Consider the following 12,319-nt stretch of genomic DNA (forward strand, 5'->3'; position numbering starts at 1 on the left):
GATATTACCATTCCAATTAATGAAAGATCTTTTAAATAGAATAATAAAATATAAAGGAAAAACTTCAAAAACCCTCATTGTGGTTTCAATTTTTTTCACTTTAGTACCCTGTGGTTTAAAGTGTATCAAGTTAGTATCTTGTGGTTTCTCACTTTATTACTTTAGTATCCTGTGGTTTTAAGTGTATCAAGTTAGTACCCTGTGGTTTTGCACTTTATCACTTTAGTACCATGTGGTTTTAATTTTGTATCAAATTAATACCCTATAGTTTTTTAAACTATAGAGTACTAAAGTGATAAAGTGCAAAACCACAGGGTACTAAAGTGATAAAGTGCAAAACCATAGGGTACTAACTTGATACACTTTAAACCACAGAATACTAAAGTAATAAAGTGAAAAACCACAAGATACTAACTTGATACACTTTAAACCACAGAATACTAAAGTAATAAAGTGAAAAACCACAAGATACTAACTTGATACACTTTAAACTATAGGGTATTAAAATGAAAAAAGTGTGAAACCACAATAGGAGTTTTGAAGTTTTCCCAAATATAAATTTATGCACTAATAAATGCAAGTTTTTAAACTATCCAAATGGTAAAGTAAAAGTACACTAAACCAGCATTTTTGCCCCTATGTACACACACCTGTACAATCTAACCATCCAATTCAAAGAATCAATCTATGTGTCATTTTTTCCATTTTCATCCCCTTTTTTGCTTTGTTTTATTTTTTTTCTTTCTCTTTTTCCTGCATTAAACCATTTTGCTGCCAATTCTGTGATCTCATTGCTGCTGCTGCAGCTCTTGCCCCGCGGCGGCGGCGGCGGCGGCGGCGGCTTCTGCGTCTTGCGGGCAGTTGTCGTGGAGATTGTGCGGCCACGGGATGAGGCTGTAGGGGGGGAAGCAGCAGTTGCACTCCGCCGGGCACGGCCGCGGCTGATCCACAGCGGCGTCGCTGTTGCCGCCGCCGCCGCCGCGCTGCCCGACCGATGATGCCTCCCGGAGCGGGCCCCAGCACTCAACCCGGTTGAACTCCGGCAGGTTGGAGTGGAAGTACACCCACACCGTCGCCTCCTCCAATTCCGGATGGTTTCTTAATAGATCCTTATCCCCGTGAACGAACGCCTTCAGCACCTGCCACAAAGAGTAACGGATCTTAAATTATACGAAACAACCATTTATGGGTCGCCAAATAGTTTAAACTATTAGATATTAATATCCGTTTTGTACTTTAAAAGATCTAAAATTTTAAAAGTACTTTTAGAATTTTCCTTTTTTCAATAGCATAAAGTTATGACAACAACCATATACTTTTTTTAGTACCAACTGCAATTATAATTTTGTAATATTGAAAGAAATACAATAAAAAACAGTTCGAAGGAGATGCAGAAATAATATAAATTAATTAATAAAAAATTTTCAAATATTATTCATAAGATCTCGCTTTTTTATTTTAGTATCATATAATTTAAAGCGTATCAATTTAGTATCCATTGATATATTTTAAATCATATGATACTAAAATAAAAAAATACGAAATTATAGAAATGGTATTTGAAGTATTTTTTTAATTAATTAACAGCACGGTGGGGGATGTAAGGACGGAATGGTGAAATTGAGCATACGACGGGGAGTTCTTTGCGAAAGATGTAGTAGCGGAGGCTGGCGATGAGATCGAGGAGGAAGTGGCCGCCGCTGATGTGGCAGTGGACGTGGAGCGACATCTTACCCTGCACCTTCTTCCACTCCGCCACCACCTCGTCCCTCTGCAGCTTATTATACCACCCCTGCAACTATTTTTTTTTTTTTGTTGGGAAAAAAAAACAAACAAAAAATTAATTATATATATATATATATTCATGATTAATTAATTTAGGCCTTGTTTAGCATTATTATTTTTACTTTGACTTTTTATAATAATAAAAAAATAAAAATAAAAATAAAAATAATTTGTTTTATTGTTCAATTATTCTTTTCAACAATTGTCACTCCTCGATTGGCGGATGACAACCAATGAAAAAAAAAAGGGAATAAATTATTATTATTATTATTATATCAAATCGATGATGTGGAAAAGGGCCTCTGATTTTCTTTTTTTCTTTTTTTTTTACTTTCAGTTTCTTGTTTTATTATGTACCTGAGCGCGATTAATGGTGTGGGAGATGGCGAGGGTGAGCTTGGACGTGATGTCGCTGTGCGTGAGCGTGTAAGCCCTCGGGAGCTTCTCCGGGTGCTTCTCCCCGTCCACTCCGAGGAACAGCACTTTCAGCTTCGAAGATTCGAAAATCGCTGGCCCAAAAAGCCTCGCCACCTATCGAATCGAGATTTCAGATACAACCAACAACAAAAAGAGAAAAAAGCGATAAGAAAATTTGTTTACTTACGGGGACGATGGAGCGCTTCAATTTTCCGCCGCTGCTGCGGCGGCGGCGGCTGCGGAGGCAGAGCAGATCCTTTCTCTTAAGATCGAGAGAAGAAGAAGAAGAAGAAGAGTATAAGTGAGGGTGGGGGAGCAGCAGAGCACCTGGGGAGGAGCCCATCTTGAGTAACGAAGTATGAGTAGAAGCAGAGGATAAGTATGATGATGATGATGATGTGGAGGGAGAGTGCATGCGTTGTGAGGCGAAATTAATTAATTAGTGTTCAAAATGAACAGGGAGGGATAGACACGGCTCCTCCTCTTTCTACTCTTCTTCTTGTTCTTATTTTTTTCTTTTTTAGGAATTTATTTTGATTCTTCGTTTTTTGGAAGTATAAAAAACAGGGAGGTTACTTGCGGAGGCGGGGAACCTTCTTCATCCGCTCCGAGTTCTTGGGGTTAGGGAGAAGAATTAGGAGGAGGAGGAGACGTGTGGGGATGGAAAACGCACGTCGTGAGCGGACTCCGTGGGATGCTTTGAAGCAATCTTTACAGTTTTTGTCCGCTTTTGAAAATTTGCAACTTTGAAAGCTTTCTCAGAAAAACGACCTTTACCCTCTAGAGCGCACTGTTAGGGGCTCAACGTAATTGCTATGCAATTTAAGTTTTTTGCCCAACTTTGCTAGTGGAGTGGATCGTTAAACAGATCCGAATCCAACTTGTTGTGGAGAAATGAAGGGTTTTATAATTTTTTCCATCAATGATGAAAACTCAAGGATTATAAAACTCCCGAGAGTTAATAGGATGATTCTTGGACTTATGGCTCATTATAAGGGTGAGATAGCGGGTGTGTTGAGTGGCTATGTTCACTGTATCCATAGGTCTATAAATAGTATGTATGTGTGTTGTAATATTTTTTTCTAAGTAGTGGAGTACTTAGTTTTTTTAAGTGAATCCCTATCTCTCTCTCTTTGTAATTTCCTTTGCATACTTAGTCATAGGACGCGAAGGTCCGGACTAATAATAGAGACGAAGGTTTGCCCATCTTCGAGCAGGAAGGCGGGCGCCACACGGACTTTGCGAACAAAACCGCTAAGGCCGTGACAGCATGCTTAGCAGCGAATAAAAATTATAAAAATAATTAATAATAAAATAATATTAAATATTTTTTTGTGTTTTTTTTTGTTATGGTCACGAAAGGTGCCTCACTATCGGTAGCAGAGATGGAATCAACGACGCCTTCTCGGCGACGATGATAGTGAAAATAACGACGATCCCTTTGGCCGCAACAGAGAGGAGACATAAGCGCACATTAATGAGAGGGGGGGAGGGAGGGAGGCAACAGTGTATACAAAAAGATGAGAGAGAGAGAATTGATAAATTAATTGGAGATAAAAAATCTGGTAGAAAAAAAGTTTGGTACTGAAAATATTTAGATGTATTAATTAAATATATTAATTAAAAGTTTCAGGAAAAGAAAATGGTCAAATGCAGTAAAGGACAACTTATCATTGAAAGTTTGGTAATAATAACGTTTATATGTTTTAATTAAATATATTAATTAAAAGTTTGATGAAGGGAATGAAAAAGATTAAATGATGGTAAAGGTGAAGGACAACTTGCCACGTAGCAAAAAACATCGGGCATTTATATAAGTTAATTAATAGACATTACACTTTTGGTCCTCAAATTACAAGAAATTCTGTTTGCATTTATTTATTTATTTATTTATTTATTTGCATATGTAATGCCTCACTTTACAAAGACTTACCTAATTCTAAACTATCCAACTTTTGGATTTAATAATTAGTAACAACGATCCAATAAGTAGTATAAGAGTCAAGGATTATTGGTTCGATTTTTATATGCTGCGAATTTGTGGTGGGAGGGAACAGAGGATTGTTGGCTTAAAGAGGCCAGCGTCCCGCCCTGAAATAAGGGGTTAGGTTGGGCCAAGTCACGTTCGAAATGATGGTGGTTTGAGTTGGGCCATGTTCAAAGTGGTGTAAGGGTTGTTAGGACGAGTCACAATCAAAATATCTAGCCATTGTGTCTGAACGCTTTAAGTAAATTAGTTGTGTATTTCTAATGGCTTAAGCTTCTGAGATTAGTGGTTAGCGCTAACGATCCGATACCTTAACCTTTTTAGCCGGATTAAGAGATTTTAATTTTATTATATACCCCGCACCTATATATATATATATATATATATATATATAGAGAGAGAGAGAGAGAGAGAGAGAGAGAGAGAGAGAGAGAGAGAGAGTCCGGCTGAGATACTATCGATAGCACGAAGCATTTAGTGCTATCAAGTTTTTTGCAGTTAGATTATACTAAATTGTCATATCATACATCCCAATTTAGGGTTCACAAAATTCAATCAATTTTTACTATGCAAGATCCTACTTATGCATTCTAAAAAAAAGTTGTAAATTTTACACCCTCCATCAGAAAGTGCACGAAAATCTAAAAAGGTTATAATAAAATTTTCAAAAAAATATTGTAACAAGTAGGAAAATAATAGTCCTAGAATGAAAAGAGTGTAAAGTGTACTAGTAGAAGAGCTCTTGCAGTATTGCCAAAAAAAAACAAAAAAAAAAAAAGGACAAGGAGCCTCACTTAGCCTTTGGATGAGAAGGTGCAAGATATACACTCTTTTCGACTATACAGATAGCAAAGCTCTCAAACCAGAAAGTAAGAATGATACTTTAAATATCCTATACTTGATCCATCCAATAAGTGAAAGTTTTTTACTAGTAACCTTACATGATTGGTAAACCCACCCATAACTTTGATGGATTGGCTGTATAATATACACTTCGATTGGAATGTATAAATAGATATTTCTGATTTTAAATTTAAGAAATGCTCTCTATGCACTCTAAAAAGTATGTCTTACATCTTTCAATCCTAGCTAGAGTTTAGAAAACTCATTAGGTTTAGCATTTTTTCTAAAAAAAATGAGACAAAATAAGTGCCAATTCTTAGACTTTGGATGAGAGAATGTAAGATGTACACTTCCTTTTAAGGTGTATAGATAGCAATGCCACTACAACAGAATTAGGTTATAGGGATACATATTTGGGACACTTTTGAGTAAGTGTCTCATTTATGCTAAAACTTACAAAAACATCTACTAATGCCTAAATATAAAGCCCAATCCAACCAAAAATAAAAGATTACTCTACTCAACCCACCACACCCAGTCTATTTGGCCCGATTACAAACAGAAAAGAAAAAAAAAGAAAAATCAATTACCATATTTTCTTCTCTCTTCACTCAATCTACTGAAATTCTAGACGAAGAGTCTTTCCTGTCGTCCTCCTTCGCCACCGCAGCCAACGAGATAGAGTTTCGACGGTTGCTAAATGCTTAAATAAGTGTTGGTAAATTAGTAGTACTCTTTTAGGTTATAGCGACACTCTTTAACTGTCACTATACACCTAGCGACCCCACATATAGCAACACTTTTTAAAAGTGTCGATAATTTTAGCTAGCAGCAGTTTTTTGATATGTACCTACATTTAAAAGTATCGCTATAGACCGTTTTTGTTGTAGTGTGCTCTCTAAATTTAGGACTAGTTTCTTCCATGCTCTCCAAAAAGGTTATAATTCATAGATACCCTTCTAAATTGGAAAATAATATAAGTATCCTCGTTTATATAAGAGGGCTTAGGTTTTACAGGTATTGGTGATAAAATACTTTAGTTTCAGAGTATTGGTGATAGTTTAGTGTGGTAAGAGGTGTATTGGTGGGTATTAGTGATATTTTCAACTTTGGAGGGTTTATCTATAATATTTTAAAGTTTAAAGAAAGTTTGAAATTGTCCCTTTAATTTATTATAATTTCTCACTCGAATGTTTTAAATTATTGTAATTTAGTTCTCAAATTTTAATTTAGTTGACTAAAACACTGATTTATTACTAATGTAAAAGTGACATGATATTTTAATTATAGCCATGCCATCAATCACAACATTATCATATTAGTTTCATATTTAGTCTACAAATTTGAATTGTCCGATTTGATTGCAACAAATTAAAAAATAGGGCAAACCTCAAATACCACCCCTCGTTTCACACTTTCTGACTATAATATCCTATGATTTAAAGTGTATCAATTTATTACTCTGTGGCTTTTTTTTTTTTTTTCTTTTTATTAGCTCCTGATCCGTTAACATTTCGTTAAATTATATAAAAAAAAACTTCAGATAGCCTATCTAACTTTATCGAATATTTACTTTAGTGGCTTTTAGTTTTAACTTTATCATTGATTTAATGAAAAAAATTACTGAAAGGAATAATAAAAAGAGAAAAATGAAATCACGGGGTACTAAATCGATACACTTTAAACCACAGAGTACCAAAGTGAGAAAGTGTGAAACCACATGAATGGTATTTAAAGCTTTTTCTAAAAAAACTTTAAGCTACTAACTATCAACAAATTAAAATGTGAGTACTGAAGCGTCACATGATCTTGAATTTGGCAACAAAAAATATATTTTTAGCCAAAAAAAGACCATACTTTGCGTAGGTATAGTTTTTCAAGTTATGTTACACAGTAATTTTATAAAATTTATTATGTTGAGAGAATTATTTTTATTGCCATAATTGATTAGCTTAAGAAATATTTTTAAAAAATAAATTTTTAAAAGCAGAAAAAAAAAATTGTTTCCAAACTTTTTGGTGTCTTCATTGCCAAACAAAATACCTTGGATATAGAAGTTTCAAGCAATTACTCCTACACCTTTTCTATAAAAGTTTTATTATAAAAATTTTAAAAAATAAACATGCTACCGACCTAGCACTAAATGAGAGAACAATTGGAACTTTTATCCAAGTGCAAATAGTTGCTTAAGGTTTTGAATTTTAGTAAATTTTAAAATTTTGTAATTGGTCAAAGTGCATTTATATTTTATTAAATAAGTCAAAATCAAAAAGCGATATACGTCGAATCTATATTTATCTATTTATCAATACTTTTATATTTATACTTACTACAACATTAAAAAAGAGTTGTGTTAGATTAGGGGACAAACAAGTTACACGTTCCCCCGCCTCTCCATCTACCACTTCAATAATTTTACATACACCAAGATTTCAAGTTCGAATTTTAATTGATTCATATTTTTAGCTAAGTTTATTTCTAAATGAAATAAACAAAACGGATAACGTGCTACCTATCTTAAAAAAAAAAAAAAAAACAATTTTACACACATCCGGTCTATAAATATTACATACAACAAACTTATTTTAATAATATTTCATGCCCTTGGCCTATTAAATATTACATACACCAAATCTATTTTGTTAATAGGGAAAATTGTTTATTTAATTTTGAAAAATTTTCGATTTTCTGATTTATTACTCTTAGAAGATCAATATTGAAAATACATTTTTTACGTTCCAATCTATTTCAAATATACCTCTACACCCCGTTTGGATCGGATTTAAAGGGGGATAAGGGGGTTATCCCCCCTTTATACCCAAAAAAAAATTTGATAAGGTGGGAACTATTGTTCCCACCTTCACCGGGTTATACCTATACCAGGTAATAACCCGTAAGGTGGAACAATAGTTCCCACCCGGAGTGGAACAAGCTTGTTCTCACCCACTGGGGAGAGAGAGAGAGAATTTGTTTTAAAATTAGAATTTAAATTTTATAATTTTATAATTAAAATTGTAAATTGTAAATTGTAAATTTTAAAGTTTAAAATTTAAATTTGATATTGTAAATTTTTAAATTTTAAATATGATATTTATACATTTCAAATTAAATTTGGTCTTAAATTAAATTAAAATTTAAAAATTTATATATTTGAATATTTAAATTTTAATTTCAAATTTTAAAATTTAAAAGTTAAAATTTTCAATTTAAATTTATAAGTTTAAAATTTAAAAATTTAAATTCAATTATAGGGGTAATATCATTATTTTCTATTATAATCATTAACTATTTTTCTTATTCCCAATAACCATCCGAACACAATTTTTTTAGTTCCAACTTATACTCACATTTTCATTCAAACAAAAAAATACCCTTATTCTTACAAAAATTCATACTTGTATCTATCCCCGGTATAACCAGTTCCTACTAATTCTCGAACCAAACAAAGCCATAGAATTAAAATTTGTTAATAAACGATTAATAATAGTTGTTATCTCTATGAAATTATTATTTTTTCCTTTCAAATATACACTTCTACTATTACCAACTTTTCTTATTCGTCCTTAGGTTAAGGGCACAAAATGTATTTTGATTTTTGGTCTTTTCAAATATACCTTTCTAAAATAACTAACATTTCTTATTTACTCGTAAGTTAAGAGTAAAATAGGCATTTTGAATTTTTTTTTTAACTCTGATAAATATTTAACTCGTATTTAATCTAACTTAACTTAACGTATGACAGCCGTTAAGGATATTTTGGAATAACGGAGGAATATATGAGAAATATATTAGAAAAAAAAAAAACGGTAAAGAAAAAGAAGATATTTTTAAGGCCAATTTGCATAAAAGATTTACAAGTTTTGAGCTTTTGCAAAACTGGGTCACCTTTTCCAATTTTGCAGATTCGGACCGAATTTTTTGCCATCGGACGAAAATGCCCTTATTCCTTTTCTTTTCTCTCTCTTCTTTTTTTTTTTCCTTCGCCATTTTTTTCTTCCGCCTTCTCCTCATCCGCAGCGCCCTCCCTTTTCCTCACCAATCGTGGCCCTTCCCAAAACGCCCCTTCCCAAACTCCTCTTTTTCCTCCTCCTCTTCTCTCCCCTCTCCTCCTATTCTTCGTCCTCCTCCCTCTCCTATTCCGATCTCACCCCCGACGAGTTCCGCACTGCACGCCAAGGGCTCGCCCCGGGTCTCGCCTCCGCGGCGACGCCATGCCGCGCTGCGCCGGGGATCGCTCCGTATTTTGGAACCTTACTAGGAAACGAAGCTGCTTGTGCGCGAGCGCGACCTCCGCGGCAGCGGCAGCAGCGCCGAGGTACTCGCGGTCGAGGACAGCCTCGTAGAAGAAGGCCTCGGCGAGGTAGAAAGAGTCGCTGGTGCGGCGGTACTGGCCATAGTACAGCTGGGCGATGCGGGATACGACCTCGCCGACTTCGAGATCGCCGTCCGAGTCCGACTCTCCGGCGAGGGAGATGAGAGCGTCCAAAAAATATAAATTTTTAAGGTGTAAAAAATGGTGTAATGGTGTAAAAAGGAAGAAGAAAAAGAATGAGAATGAGAAGGAAAAATTGTACAATTTTGAACAAAATAGTGCAAAATTGGACAAAATTGTGCAAAATTGTGCAATTCTCATTAAAATTGGCCTAATTTTTTGCCCAATTTTGCATCATTTTGCCCAATTTTACACTATTTAGGTGAAATCTACATTATTTTTTTCTTCTTCTTTCTCCAATTTACACTATTTTTTTTCTTCCTCTTCTTCCTCCTCTCTCATCCTCCCTGAAGCTATACGAAGAAGGTGGGATGCGGGCCCCAAGCGGCCGCGGCAGCGGAGCGTGGCGCGGCGGTGCGGAGAAAGTGGGATGCGGCAACAGCAGCAGTGGCGCGGTTGGCGGCCGCGGCGTCGTGTGGGATGCGGGCCCCTGGCAACGGCGGCAGCGTAGCGCAGCGCTGCGGAGTGGAGAAGGTGGGATGTGGCAGCGGCAACGATGCGGGTGGTGGCAGCGGCGCGGGTGGAGGGATCGGGGGAAGATCCGGGCACGGTGGGGTTCGACGAAGAGGAGGAGGAAGGAGGGGAGGCGGGGCTGGTAGTAGAGGTAGGCGAACGCAAGCACGATGGCGGTGGCGCGGGCGAGCACGAGCGCGGCGGCGAGGGTGCGGTAGAGGGCGCAGCGGTGGGTGGCGGAAGAAAAAAAATAGCGAAGGAAAAAAAAGAAGAGAGAGAAAGAAAATGAATAAGGGTATTTTCGTCCGATGGCGAAAAATTCGGCCCGAATCTGCAAAATTGAAAAATGTGGCCTAGTTTTACAAAAGCTCAAAATTTATAAATTTTTTATGCAAATTGGCCTATTTTTAAAGTTTCAAGGGGTATAAACAATTATCCCTTTCTAATATTTGATATTTTTATTTCTTTATTTATTATTACTATATATTAAGGAGAGTTGCGTCACGTGAAGGAACAAACACGGGACACACGTGTTCCCCACCTCTCCTTCGTGCACTTCAACAATATTACTTACACCCGGCCTATTAAATATTGCATGCACCAACTTTTTTTTAATTATTAATATTTTGAAATTAAAATATAATTATGATATATATAATCCATATTATATAAAAAATATGTGTATAAAATATTATAGAGTTTAAATTCCAATATCCGAGATTTACTGGTACGGTGTATAAGATATAAGTATGCACCTGGTGCGGTGCATGAAATGATCACCTCCCAATCCACTGGTCTATTAAAAAAGTTGCCTATACCCAGTCTATAAATACACTGACCATAATTTTTAATAATTAATATTATAAAATTTAAATATAATTTCATAAATACGAGTTATATTATATAGAAAATCTCTTTAGAAAAAATTATTAGGATTTAAATTTTTATATTTAAGGTTTAATAAAATTTACTTACACATCCAGTACACATGTAATAATATCCTCCTCTTCAATATGGGTAAAAATATATAGATCACCTCAACTATAATTTTTCTGAATTGAGGCCATTCAAGTTTTATTTTTTTTAATTTTAATTTTTATACTTAGTTAAATTAAAATAATTAAAATTAATTAAAATTAATAAATTTGATAAAATTGCCAATAAATTTGATAAAATTTATAAAGCTCAGCTTATTAAGATTCGAGCAGAAAAATTCAACTCGGTTCGACTCGTCTATTTAAACAAGCGAATAATTTCGAGCCTATTTCGAGTCAAACACGAACTTGCTTGCGGACAGTGAGCTGAATTTGCCGGCCATAATTACGGCAAACTCTAAAATACAAAAAAAAAACTTTTTATAATTTTTTTTAGGATTTATTTTGCATTTGGTCCCTTAAAAAAAATTTATTTTAAAAATAGCCCCAGCAAATTTATATTTACAAAAATAGCTCTATCTCTACCACGCAAGCGCCACGTCAGCGGGGCTAAGACCAGTTTATTAAGTTGAACACGGTGAACCATTCACCGTGTTTAAGTACGGTGATGGTTCACAGTGTTTGGAAAAAGTATAATATATATCTATTGCGAAAAAATATAAGAAAAATAAAAAGAAGGAAGGAGGGGAATATAGATATGGAACACGATGAACTATTCCTCATGTTTCAATTTAAAATTATGATACTGATATGGTACCTATGTGGCAAAAATAGGATCAAATTCATCACTATAAATTTAATGGGACTATTTATAAAAAAAAAAAAAATGTTTTGAGAGAGCCAGATGCAAAAAACGTCATTTTTTTTAGAGGTCGGAGAAGAATCGAATTTGAAAGCGAGGAAGGAGCGCGAAGTCGCCGAGTACACGCATGTGCGACGCGTGTACTAGTACTGTTGGGTAGGGTGGAAGGTTACCTATCTCGCTGGAAATGTCTAGGATGTGACGAATGAGTTGGATCGCGGGGCCCACGTGTCGGTCTCACAAGCCACATTCCTAGTGAGTGATGGACAATCACTAGTGTCGTGTCCCGCGTGTTGCGGCTGATTTTTACAAAACAAACATATTCTAAATATTATTTTTTTTTTTATTATGCCTGTTATATAAGCATAATTTATCTAGAGCTACTGTACTATAGCTACTGTACTATTAGAAAGATAGAGTAATTAATGTTTTCGATTTTTTGACTTTTTAGATTAAGAATTGAATTGGTATGATGATTACGGTTCCCTTCTCCAGAATTGAGTGGTCCCTACAAAGTAATAATATTAATTCAAAAGTTAGAAATGACTAAAGAGGTTAATCTAAGTTGTAAAAAATCGGAAGGATCGGATTCTCTATATTTTCGA

At 35.1% G+C, this 12,319-nt stretch overlaps 1 protein-coding gene across 1 annotated transcript; it reads right to left on the bottom strand.

The window, feature by feature from the left end:
- On the bottom strand, positions 536-2,966 carry LOC109728923 (protein STAY-GREEN, chloroplastic-like). The gene is made up of 4 exons (XM_020259471.1): positions 2,390-2,966; positions 2,143-2,316; positions 1,631-1,798; positions 536-1,139 (listed from the first exon to the last, which is right to left on the bottom strand). Exons 1-4 carry the CDS (start codon positions 2,615-2,617, stop codon positions 789-791), a joined length of 921 nt encoding a protein of 306 aa, XP_020115060.1. The 5' UTR covers positions 2,618-2,966; the 3' UTR covers positions 536-788.

Source organism: Ananas comosus, linkage group 25, assembly GCF_001540865.1.
Source record: "Ananas comosus cultivar F153 linkage group 25, ASM154086v1, whole genome shotgun sequence".
Classification (NCBI taxonomy): Eukaryota; Viridiplantae; Streptophyta; class Magnoliopsida; order Poales; family Bromeliaceae; genus Ananas; species Ananas comosus.

Bases quoted from the DNA above. Each gene is read 5' to 3' on its own strand.
- LOC109728923 (XM_020259471.1), bottom strand. From the start codon at position 2,617: ATGCACTCTCCCTCCACATCATCATCATCATCATACTTATCCTCTGCT. The intron at 2,317-2,389 runs GTAAGTAAACAA...TCGATTCGATAG, and splicing joins TGAAGCGCTCCATCGTCCCC to GTGGCGAGGCTTTTTGGGCC. The intron at 1,799-2,142 runs GTACATAATAAA...AAAAAAAAATAG, and splicing joins ACACCATTAATCGCGCTCAG to TTGCAGGGGTGGTATAATAA.